Source organism: Bidens hawaiensis, unplaced genomic scaffold (genome assembly GCF_021521415.1).
Source record: "Bidens hawaiensis isolate Kalapana, Puna unplaced genomic scaffold, B.hawaiensis_p1.1 tig00062339_1, whole genome shotgun sequence".
Taxonomy (NCBI): Eukaryota; Viridiplantae; Streptophyta; class Magnoliopsida; order Asterales; family Asteraceae; genus Bidens; species Bidens hawaiensis.
Genome location: NW_027506509.1, coordinates 34387 through 47285, shown reverse-complemented (window position 1 = coordinate 47285; position 12899 = coordinate 34387). Strand labels below are relative to the sequence as shown.

Sequence of the window (12899 nt, the reverse complement as noted above, 5' to 3'; positions counted from 1 at the left end):
ACACGCCTCTATTGTAATGGGAAGAGTCATGCACAGTAAATCATCAGCGCCGAAGAGCGATAACTTTGTTTTCAGTAGGATCGGATTTGTCATTCAAAATGGGGTGACAACGCAGATTGTTGCCCGCTTACCTGTCTCTCTATTGTAATTGGATCATTTTAAACCTTCTAATCTTTTATCATTGTCATTCACGTACTACTTTAATGGACAAATAATCCAACCCTTGAAACATGCTACAACCTTGGTGGTAAAGAGTCGACACTGAGGTGCCAAACCTCAAACCTTCCCATCAATGTGAGCTCTTGGGGAAGACAAGCCCGCTATCCCTAGAATAACTTTTACTCGTTGAGCAACGACCCTTCCACTCGGCACCCCACCAAAACCAACTTTTGTCCCTGCTCGACGGGTGGGCCAATCTTCGTCCAGCCGAGGGAACCTTTGCACGCGTCCGTTAAAAGGGTAACCAATGGCGGAAAGTGTAATTAACAATAATGCTGAACATATGGGACTATCTTTGTAATTTAGTCTCAAAAACAAATAATGTGCCGAAACGTTTTCTCATTAGATTCACATAAAACAAAGGTTTCAAAAGTACTAACCATCAATGTCATTTTCTCATACATATAAATTTCCAAGGTCCACATGGTGGGTCCCTCAATATAACAAGCAACCAAAAAAAAGAAAAAAAATTGACATAAAAATTCATCATCATCATCAAGGCATTTCTCCATCATTCATCTGAACAAAAAAATTTTAAAAAATCAGTAAAATAGGCATAAATATTTATAATACACTTAAGTTATAAAAAGAAGTTACAATGAAATTAAATAGAGTGAAATTTCACCTGTTACACCATCCTCAGGCTGCAGTAAGTATTTCTTTAATGATTTCTATCACTGCTAAATCTATTCTAACTCCTTATATACAGAACAATCAACTGCAACCACACCAAACCAAACTGACAGTTAATATTTTACAACAGAAAGTCAAAAAGTATGTAAAAAAAGTCAACGTACCTCAAAAGACAAACTTGATGTCAATGCTTCCAAACAAGATAACAAATTAACAACCTTCACTAATCTCATCAAAATCTTTAATCTGCAACTTTTATTTGATCAGAATTGGATCACGGGTCCTTATTCGTATCAGAAAAGTAATGCAGTTTAACTAATACTGTACACTTGTACAAAAACTAATCCACCATTTGTTTGCAAATCCCCAACATCTAATATAATCAATAAACACGCGATATATAGTTGATATATCCATTTAATTTTTTTCATCCCACCCGAAATCATGTGCTAATTACTTCCATTGCCACGCGCACGAGTTGTAGCAATCCTTCAACGTCTTGAAAATGGAAATCAAGAGCCGGTTTGATTATTTCTTTATGGTGGGAATGTTCCAGTTGCGAACCACAAGCTGCATATGCAATCTGAGATCTTCTAGAAGCTTCCATTGCAAAGTTAACATCTTGTGCCTGCAAGATTTCAAATGTGAGATGCCAAAAAAGCTATAAATAATCAATGTCGGTTGATGTGTCAAAATCAGCTCGGTTCAGACGGGAGTTTTTAATATTGTTCAAAACGAATCAAATCAAATAATTAATTAATTTTCTAGAGTGCACTTACAAAGTTAAGAATCCGCAAAAAGTTAGGTTTAATCCGAGCAGCAATTACATGATTTCCAGCAGCTTGAGGATCATTAACCCCCTTGGCAAGGGCATTTTTGTCAACAGCAGCTGGGTTGTTCAGGTTATCAATATCAGAAGCAGATGAAGACGGAGATTCACCTACAAATACAAATTATAAATTTGTATCTATTACAAATATATATTAAAAAGAAAAATAAAATAAATATACCTGTAGGACCTATTTGGAGAGATGTTTGCAACTCCTGCCTATCTTTTGAAGCACTTGTATGTGAAGAATAAACCACCTTTAAGTATGCCACCTCAGCTAATTTGTAGGCCAGCGCTGCGGCTGCCATTTCTTTTACCTTCTCATATTCATGAGCAACATACCTAGTAATTAATCACATTAATGTTAAAACATGTAATGATAGTATATCCATGATTAAATTATCTCCATAAATGGAGATTTTATGGAGATTATGAGATATGATTTAGTATGTTTGATTTGATAAGATAACTTAATTAGGGTTAACTAGAGCATCATCATATTTCCGTCATCATGCCCTTTATTTTCAATTAAAATCTATTAAATTGGAATTGAATTGCCGATATCACTTACTCGCAAAGTTTTGCAGTGCTACCATACATGCTCATTGACTGAATCATATCACCGTGTTTGCCACTTTCGGTATAACTAGATTCTAATAAAGATGACCCGTAAAGAAACTTTAACACTGCTTGAAAATAAAGTGAGTTACTCTCCTGATTTTCTCCAGAATTCTGTAAAAAAACAGTTAGTTTAAATCAACCATCACCTAAATAAAATTATGATAACCGAAAAAAGAAATGCTAAAAACCTTGAGACGATCAGCCATGTGTTTAAGAGCTTTGGCCTCTTTTATAGCACTTGCAGCCTGACTTGATGATTCCCGTCTGAGTGGGCTCGGGGTTCCTTTATGTACACTCGGTGTAGGATGTCTTATACTCACTGACTGATTCCCGTTCTGGTTTTCATCTTTCTTTTTCTGTTTGATAGATTTCAATGCATCACTGCCTTCAACGCCATCATTTAGTAACCTATTTCCCACATTATCTTTCTGAGAACCTACAACAGGTTGGGGAGGACGCGTTGACTCGCTTTGACTTTTACCAGATGGTGGTAACGAGTGCGGTTTTCCTTTTACCGTAACATCCCATTTTGAAACTTTTTCTCTGTCCCGTCCAATTGGCGTATTATTCTGCTTAACATCTTGAATCGAGACCGGTTTTCCAGAAGATTCTTTCTTTAAAGCAGACCCTTTTTCAGCTTTAATGGGATTAACAGATGGTTTGTTATCAACTTTATCTGGCGGTCTATTTTGTCCCCCCTTTGACTTTTCAGCATCTGAAGTTTCAGTCAAACGTTCAGATGTTTTAAGATTGATCTTCTCAATATCAGATTTAGAACTCCGATTTTTTTCTTTAGATCTTGAAGAAGATCCTTTCCCGTTTTTCCTTGAACGGGATCCGCTGGAGGGAGATGGATCATCATTCTTTCTTTCTCCTTGAATTGACGACTTTGCCCCTGGTGATTCAAATTCAAGAGAAGGTACACCCTTATCTAAAGATTCTGCTACATCTAATTCCTTCTTGAAAATGCTTGATTTGTAATTTCCTCTATCATCCTCAAAATCTTTTTTAAGATCTTGAGAATTATCAACACTTCCAATATTTCTTCTAGAAGATGTAAGTTTATCGGGATTCAAAATCCTTAAAGGAGATGAAGAAACCGACTCCACAGGTGACCCTTTTGCTTCATGGTTGTTGGCTTTAGTCTTATGAGAACCAGAAACCTTAGAAGAGCTTGAAGTAGCAGCAGCCAATAATCTACCTTTTTCTTCCTCCCGGGTGTCGGGCATTTTTATCTTTTTACCTTTTCTCTGCCCATTTTCGCTCGTTCCTTCTACTTGCGCATTATCATCAAATTCATGAGATTTCCTTTTCTTAACAAGATCTCTTTCATGCGAAGTTTCATATAGATGTTTAAGATTTGAAACTAAAACTTTTGAGTTAGATTTGGAATCTTTCGAGTTGTCATCAAATTTCTGGCGGTCTTTTCTTGAAGGCAAATCATTAATGGAGGTGTTGTTAATTGTTTTAGAGACTGCTCCATCATGGTCAAAAGCCCGATCTTTGTTGGGCCCGTGATTAACATCCGTTTTCACTTTTTTGGAATCTCTAGAATTATCATGACTAGTCTCTCTCTTGTTCTTAGACTTTAACTGAAGAGCGTTATTGCCTGTGCAAGGATAGAACCGTTAAATTAGACATTATACACTTGATGATAAGAAACTCAAGAAAGCATACACATACAGATGGCAAAATTTGGGGGGGCCAAAATGAGTCATTTTTAGCACGAGTTAATCGGGCTGACCTGACCCGCAAACCCCCCCTTTAATTTTATAAAAACCAATGTATAATATATGAACGGAACTATTCGACACGTTTCCTTTTTACTCAAATCTTAAAACTTAACTCGTTTGACATGTTGAAGATGAAAAAAAAAACTTATAATAACCTAAATCAACCCATTTGCAGGTAAAGGGGTCGAAGTTTAACATACAAAAAAAGGTCAAAGTCAACTACAAAAAGAATACCTTCATCCACAAAATTTTCACGTATTTTCTTCTCTTTGTGCTTCAATCTGTGTTTTTCTGCCATCAAGCTACTAGAATGCCCCGAATCTTGAAACTCTACTTCATTTACAACAGCGGACTGGTTTGCATCATTCACGCTCTTAGTTTTACTCGATGTTTGAAGATTCCTTTTTGTAGAATTAGAAGACAATGAGGGTCTCTCCTGCTTCACTTCATTTGACAAATCTTTTATTCCATGTTTTTTCTTTATACCAGATTGTGGACCGAAAGGTTGGTGTCTTTGATCAGGGTGCAATGGCTCAGCCGGCACAGGTCCTGGTTGTAGTCCACCGGGTTGAATACCATGAATCGTAGGTGCAGGCCCGGGAAAATGGGTGGTCATGGCCTTTGTTGTCTCCTCTTGACTGATACTGCACCGATTCATTCCAGGCCTATAGATTTGACAAAACAATAAAGTATATCAGGAAATGAAAGTTTTTGATGAAAAGATGCTTATTTAAAATTTTCTAAGAAAAATAGATAATTAGTTACATAGTATTTATTGTCTTCATAATCGTATTTAATAAAATAATAATTTATAAAAATCAACAGAAAATGGAAAAGAAAAGGTGTTGACCAGCAACACATACTGTTTTGACCTGGACCCACTATGGAACCTACTCAAAATCTCACTTTACAACAAAAAAAAAACAAAAAAAAAAGAAAGAAACTTACAGCCAATCAAGCATGCTACAGAGCCACTTCTCAGGAAGGCTGCCCGGATTAACACCAAGTGGAAGAAGCCTCCATTTCTCACATTTGTCACAACAAACCCAATCTTCATTAACTACAGCAGGTACTGTTGCAGCAGCTGTATCAGTGACAGGCCCATTATTTCCTATTGTGGGTGGGCCCAGGCCTGTCGGGCCCACTGCTGGATAAACTAACGAAGATGGTTTCGGATCATTTTTTCCATTTAATCTCTCTTTTGAAAAAACGTCACTTTCTTGAGTACCCTTTTCAGTATCTCTGTAGTCCTTTGGTTTGTCCCCAAAAGGCTTGTCCTCCAATGCCACGTCATCACCGTCTTCAAGTTCCGGATCAAGTTCACCAAAGAAATCTTTATATGTTTCTCTCACCTTCCCAGTATTGCTTTTAGGGCCTTCCGACTTGGACCCGTAACTGTTTTTATTTTTAGATGAGGAATTATCATTCTTTAGACCATTTCCATTTTCCAAACTCTGGCTTCCTTTTGACTTCTTTTTGCTTCCGGAAGACGATGTCACCATCTTCACGCCATCTTTTTCATGTGATGTAGCTTTTTGAGCAAGCATCTGCTTTGAAGGAAGAACTTTACTACTTTTAGAAACATCTGAATCAGCTTTTGCAGAAAACGCTACAAACTTTTCATCAGAACTTGCATCTCCAACCAGATTATCCTTTTTAATAGGCTTCTCGACCCGAATGTCATCATGGATGAAAACCGAACCCAAAGGTTCTTCTTTTGGTATATCAGATGGTTCACCCTTATAGGCGTCACCTTTTCTGAAATCCAATGATTCTTCTTTCTTTACACTGCTAATGCCATTTATCGGTTGCACCGATGCAAAATTATCTTCAGCTTTTGGCTTTTTCTCATTTTGATCAATTTTAGAATCTGACTTATTGACTGTAAAGGTGCTTTCTTGGCTTCTTTTATGTACGGACCCACAACTACTATCCTCCCGTTTTTCTTTTTCATTCAAGTGCAAGAGATCATATGGAAGGGGAGATAATAGTAAACCCCCTAGAACTGGAAATGATGTCATCATCTGTTACAAGATCAAAATAAATTTCTTATCTTTAAGAAATTTCACATAATAAAAACAAGACTCGGAAATTTTCAAGGGTTAACCTAAGTATGGGTTCATCTGAGTTGCATTGTGTTCAAACGGGTCAAACAAGTAAAAAAATACGCCTTTTAAAGAAATTTAGTTAAGGGGAAAAAAACACATTATTATTTTAAGAGGGAACCGTCATTTTGGTCCATGTGGTTTGATCACTTTCACCACTTTTATCTAAAAAATTGTTGTTCCCTTGGCTATCCTTCTGGTTTCTAAAACTTGCCATTTTCATCAACTTCGTTAATGCGATCCAATTTTTACCGTTAAATTAGGGATATTTATTTCTTTTAATACATTTTGTATGAAAACAAAATAAAAAATAATAAATCTAAAAGTACCAACAAAAAGTGAAAAAAAGATGTTTAGAAGGGTTAACACAGCAAGGCCGTTTCATCACGATAGGTATTTACAAATGGCATGCTAAGTTTTGACCAGGATATGTTTGACCCGTTGCTCAGACCACCTAACAAAGTCCATTTCATCATTGCCAGAGAAAAGGAAATAAATAAAAACATAAAAACATTTACCAACCTCAAGAATACTAGTAGGGGATTCCTCACAAGGGATGTCATTAGGCACATGACATAAATCATCACTATTTACAGGACTGGCTTCAAATGAAGATGAAGGAGATACATCAAGTCCAAGTCCACTGTAAATTTCAGCATTTTTTCTAGCGGACAAGTTATCAGAGCCAACTTTGATTCGGAGCTTTAGTGACTTTTGGTCACAAGTGTTACCAAAGTTGTTAACGGATTGTTGACCATTTGAAGTGAATTTGTCAGCAGCCCTAACAGAGGACCTGTGTACGTCCTGTTTCATTTTACCGTTCATTGGCGGACCCCGTAGTGACGGAGCTGCTGCTGGTGGTGCACCGCTAGTCAAGGCCTGTCCATGTCTTGTTGTTTGAGATGCATTTAATATGGAAACAGATTGCTGTCGACCACCCTGTATAGTAGCAATATAATTGAATCTTTGTGCAATATAATTAATATAACAATAATTCCCAATTTATCCTTGAAAACCTCACATACATATATTAAGAGGATCCAAAATTTCTGACTAGAGCGTGCGCCAACATTTATTTAAAGAAACACTAGAAAAACGATTTTATATTTATGTTTGACGCAACAGTCATAATTAATATCTAACTATGATTAATATCTATACAAATTTAATGAAACGCGATTACTGGTCACACCGCTAACATATAAAAGCGGTCATCAACTATGGTATTAATGGAGTTATTAATACGATAACAATTACGGATTATCAAAAAAAAATACCTCTAGATGCAGATTATTAGGGGATGCACTGTTGACATGAACTTTTGGAGGTGTCTTTGAAGGAGGGCCAGCAGGAGAACGCTGATAAGCAGGCAAAAACGAACCGTATCCACCAAACTTTGCACCTGCAAATAAGTACACATGCTAGAATCAGCATTCCAGCATTTTTAGTTCGGGAGTTGCCAACAATCAGTGATTTCTTACCCAAATTTTCAGCCGAAACACCGCCTTCAAAATCTTTTTGAAAATGTCCCAATACATCTTGAAGTTTTTCGTCCTTAAAAGATTGAAATAAGAAGTATATAAGTAGAAAGAAACGTATGTTTCGATAGGGCAATCAGAAAAAAAGCGATATGAACGTAAAATCATTTACTGAGAGTTCAAATACGGTAAACACAAATTAGGAAAGCCGACAAAAACATTTTGTCATTAAATACCCCTATCTAGGACTCTAGGTCAATCAACCATCAATAAACTACTTTACAGAGGTAAATATGGAACGACATTTCACAATAGCTACTAATTAGATTTGCATGTCGCAATTAACATGGGAAAACAATATAGGATTAACCTTCCTGAAGAATAAAATTAACTCAAATAAGATAGCAATAATCCATGTCTAGAGTTTCTACTTTAATATGCAAATCATATTGGCAAGGCGCAAACGGTTTGGATGTTGAAAATATCATCAAAATGTTGACCACAAACAATGGATACACCATCTCATAGAAGAGGACCAATTTTCATCAAATTTTATCATAGAATGGATACATGATAAAATGAAAGCTACAAATCATTGCTAGTTATGACTAATAAGTAAAGAATGCTGAGGTGCTTCAATTCATATGTGTTTAGTTAACATGTTAATTAATACAATTATACATAACTATTTTTAGACATCATGCACACACCCACTGCGACATAAGCACGCATAGCTGTCATAATCCACATATCCCTGCACATGTATCCTTGCAAACATACATCCACATTTACTGGACCAAATCCAACATCAACAAACATCAAACATCAGTCAAGTTTGCCACATGTCTAAAAACAAAGCAGTAATGCGTAATGACGAGGTATACAACTATAAAAGCACGCATCTGCATCTGTATCATAATCCACATACATGTATTCTTGAACACATACATCCACATTTACTGGAAACAAAATCCAACATCCCCAAACAACAAACATCAAGTCAAGCTGTCACACATCCAAAAACAAAGCAACTTACACACAACACATAGATCTAACCATAAATAACACCAAACACCATTCAAACAATGCACATTCACTATCCAACAATAACCAACCAACACAATTCAAACCCTAAACAATCAAAACAACAACTTATAAATAAATAAATAAAATTCCTTACAAGATAAGAGAGAGCAACATCAGGGTCAATTGCAGCATCATCATCATCATCATCACCATGATTATATGTATTAATATTATTATTATTATTCTGAAAACAAGCCTCTCCTTCTTCAAGCTCCATATCTCGTCCACCTTCAACACCATACCTCAAACTCAAACCCCCCTTCCTACCACCATCCCTACTCCCAACAGAAATCATCCAAAACAAAACCCCACAAATTAATTATTTAATAATTAATTAAACCAGTACCAATACCACAATTAACTTTGCAAAACCGCAAAGAAACTCGAAAAACTCATCGACCCATTTCAGATAATCGAAAACCCATGAAAACCCAGAAAGGAATTGGCCCAAAACATCGAGATCGGAAATCAACGGAAAACAAAACGATTGAAATTGGCGCAAAAGGGGGTGAAATTGGGGCAGCTGAGTTACCGATCTACGATCAAATTGGGTTGAATTTGGATCGTAACAAATAATAATATTGACGATCTTCTTTGTGTTTGTGTTTTAGCTCAAATCGATGAGCGATGAAACAAACAAATAACGGAGGAGACTCTGGTTTTGGGTACAGCTGCCGCTTTTTTTTCTTTTATTTATTTTTTCATAATTACCATCATTAATTATTAGGTGTTTGGGAGTGGGGTTTTGTATTATTTATTTATTTTTTTTTATTATCTTCTTGCTTAAATGGTATTAAATACGTATTTTTTGTAATTAAGGTAATGTTTTCTTACGATTAATTATGGCCACTTGAATTCTGGTATTAATTAAATTATTTAAAATCAATACACCTTTTAATTGAAGATTTTTGAACATGAGATTAGTTATGTAAAATATTTTTAACAAAAAAATATAATTTTGAAATAGAAACAATATTATATTAGTTAAAGATGAACATAGACTATTGAAAGAGATATGTTGGGTATGGCTATTTAAGGGTGTTTGGATAGCTTAATACATTAATATATTTAAAAGTTTTAGTTTTTTCCAAAAAGAATTGACCAAGATAATGATATTCATTTAATGAAACCACTAAAAGTTTAAAGTCGGAAAACTTTTTATTAGACATAATTAAAATTAGCTGTCTTATAAATATTAACTGTCTAGCATTTTCTTTTTTCTTTTTGAAACATTAATTGCTAGTATTATGATACATTTATGTGTTAACTGTCAAAGTATTAACATTAATTGCTAGTATTATGATACATTTATGTGTTAACTGTCAAAGTATTAATATAGAATGATATTTTCAAATAGCATAGTATTACAATTGTGGGAAAAAATTAAAATGCAAATGGGACAAATCACAAAAATAAGAAGGGTGAGAAAGAGTTGTGATCACACAAAAAACCTGTCAAAAAAACTGAAAAAAATAATAAAAAAATTATAACTCAAAACATAAATAAAAAACTAAAAAATTTTAAAAATCAAAATGTTTCTCCCGTCACTCCCTAAAAAAATGGCCAAAAAGACACAACACCTAGAAAAAAAAATACAATGCCGAAAATGAGCAAACGTCATAATGATAAATTAAAAAAGACACAATATGTCGCAAATATAACACAATGTCGAACAAAATACAAAACAATGCTGAGTAATATAACACAATATTAAGAAAAAAAATACACAATGTCAAGGAAAAAATACGCAATCAATGACAAAAAAAAACACACACACACACAATAATAAATAGAAAGACACAATAATCCTTTTTTCCTCAACATTGTGTTTTTTCCCAGTTTTTTTTTTTTGAACGAGGAAGATGGTGGAAAATTTTTATGTTTTTATATTTTTCTTTTTTTTTTAATTAAATTTTGAGTTATGATTTTTTTATTAATTTTTCATTATTTTTTATCATTTTTTTTGTTTTGTTATAAACTTTCTCCTCCTTCTTATTTTTGTCTCTCTTTGTAGAATAACCTGACCTTATAATTGTTTTTTTAACTTTTCTAAAGAGTTGTGATTTTTTTAGAACATTAAAAATATTTGAATATAATAAAATGAATGAATGAAGAGAGATGGTACGATGACGATCATTCGACACAAAGTAATAACGGAAATAGTTTCTTATTTAGGAGTGTTAATGAATGCTGAAACTATTCAATTTGTTTAAATCAAAGTATAAGCCACTTGGCTTGATTTCGGTGTTTTTTTACGGTCCGACTCATGGTTTGTGGTTTACAAATTGGGGCTAACAATCTAGCCAATGATTTATGTATTTGAACCGGTCTTGTTAACAAACCAGCCCACTTTAACTTCTCTTGTATGTTTTCTTTTTCAAGTTTTATATATACAATTATATGAACCGAATTAATCAGAGTTTACATTGTTTTTATTTTATCATATTTTTAAACTAATTAAAAAATATCATGAGAAAAAATATATAAAAAGGACCGAAACTGCAAAATCAAATTGTTTTGGTCGACCAAACTAATTCGGCATACTCATCAAACCTATCCGAGTTGGTTTCTGATTTTTTCGAAATCGTTACTAGTTTTACATGTAAGTTTTGGTTGTCAAAACCGGACCATGTATATACTATATATGTATATATTTTTTTGTTATCCCTAGTTAAAGGGAGGTATGCTTTCAAATATGTATGTACGTATTTTTGTGTTATCCCCGGTTAAATGTGAATGTAGATTATGCCAAAATGGCACTTAGTCTTGCCACAAACATTGATGCTGTTAGATTAACACACACACTAACGACATTAATGGACTTTTTATTTTTAACTATTGAACAAGCATGTGAGTATTTATTGTTGATATTCTCATTTATTCTATGAATAATGAATATTATGAATGATACTTTGTGCCAATTCTCTAGTTCTAGCTTATAGTTACACGAAACTCGATTTCTTGAACATGTTGTGGGTAAGAACATGGTGGTAGTTACTTGATTAATATTGAAAAATCGTAGTTAGAATGGACTCGGAAACAACAAATAAATTAGTCTGAATATTTAGTTTATATGGTTTGATGGGCCACTGTAAAATATTTATATTTTTTCAGTCATTATGTCACTAAGATAGTTGACTAGTAAGTTCGGGTAGCCAAGAGTAATAGTTTTTTGCATTAAAGAGTGACATTATTTGTATGATATAAATGGTGTTGGGGATTTCAATATAGCAACTTGGATTATTTAGAGAGTCGTGTGATAACTATCAGATTAAAAGTTATTTTGGTGGTTCTCCAAAACATTTTAATCGGATAAAACTCTAAATTGAGACAAGAATTTCGTATGGAATTTTAACCCCAGCCAGGGGCGCTGCCCCTTGGACCCTACTAGGGGTTGTCGCCCCTAGAACCCCGCAACCAGGGCCGCTGCCCCCGGACCCCCGTTCGTTCGCCCCTAACATCACAGTAAACTAAAGCAAGTGTGTACTCCACACATCCCCGAACTTGCTTAATGTTTATTATGATTAAATTGATCAACCAGTTAATCCAATTACACTAAATATACTAACAAATGGAACACTCTTTACTCACCTAGAAGTTTATAGCATGTTTTGACAAAAAAAGATCCATGTGTGTGACAACAACATCGGTCGGAGCACAGGAGTATTATGATTCTAAGAACAACTGATACTCAGTTAAAGCAAAATCAGCAGTAGGTGCAATGGTTCTCGTTAATTTACCGCATAGTTTGGGAAGTATTTTATAAACTAACAAAAAATTCACACTTTCTGGCCATGCACGATAACTTGATGTGAATAATTTAGACAAGTCGTATTCTAACGAGGTGGCTTGATCAAGGCACAAGTTGCCATAATAGTCATCTTAACAAGATTTAGTTGTTTTACATCTCTTTTCGATAAAATACTTTCAATAAGAGTTACGTGTAATAGTGGAATTTGCATATATGATACCATCAATAAACAAATGGTTAAGTGAGAGAAGCGTTCCAATTCCACGTAGTATCTTAAATTTTGTCATATCTATTAAAAAAACGAATTTGGATTGTCGTTCGCCATTCAAGGAATCCTCTAACAATAGTTATCACTCAAGCATTGTCATGCCACCTTTTAAGGCATTATTAAAAAAAAATCCATTGTGCTTGTTGTAAGAAGGTAAAAACCAATTACGGGTTTAA

General features: G+C 34.4%; 1 protein-coding gene across 1 annotated transcript; it reads right to left on the bottom strand.

The window, feature by feature from the left end:
• Positions 1-1264: 1264 nt before the first annotated feature.
• Positions 1265-9248, bottom strand: LOC143618038 (cysteine-tryptophan domain-containing zinc finger protein 3-like). The gene is made up of 11 exons (XM_077090384.1): positions 8799-9248; positions 7622-7694; positions 7418-7542; positions 6663-7079; positions 4984-6059; positions 4270-4700; positions 2491-3911; positions 2253-2413; positions 1863-2023; positions 1632-1792; positions 1265-1480 (listed from the first exon to the last, which is right to left on the bottom strand). Exons 1-11 carry the CDS (start codon positions 8997-8999, stop codon positions 1295-1297), a joined length of 4413 nt encoding a protein of 1470 aa, XP_076946499.1. The 5' UTR covers positions 9000-9248; the 3' UTR covers positions 1265-1294.
• Positions 9249-12899: the final 3651 nt, after the last annotated feature.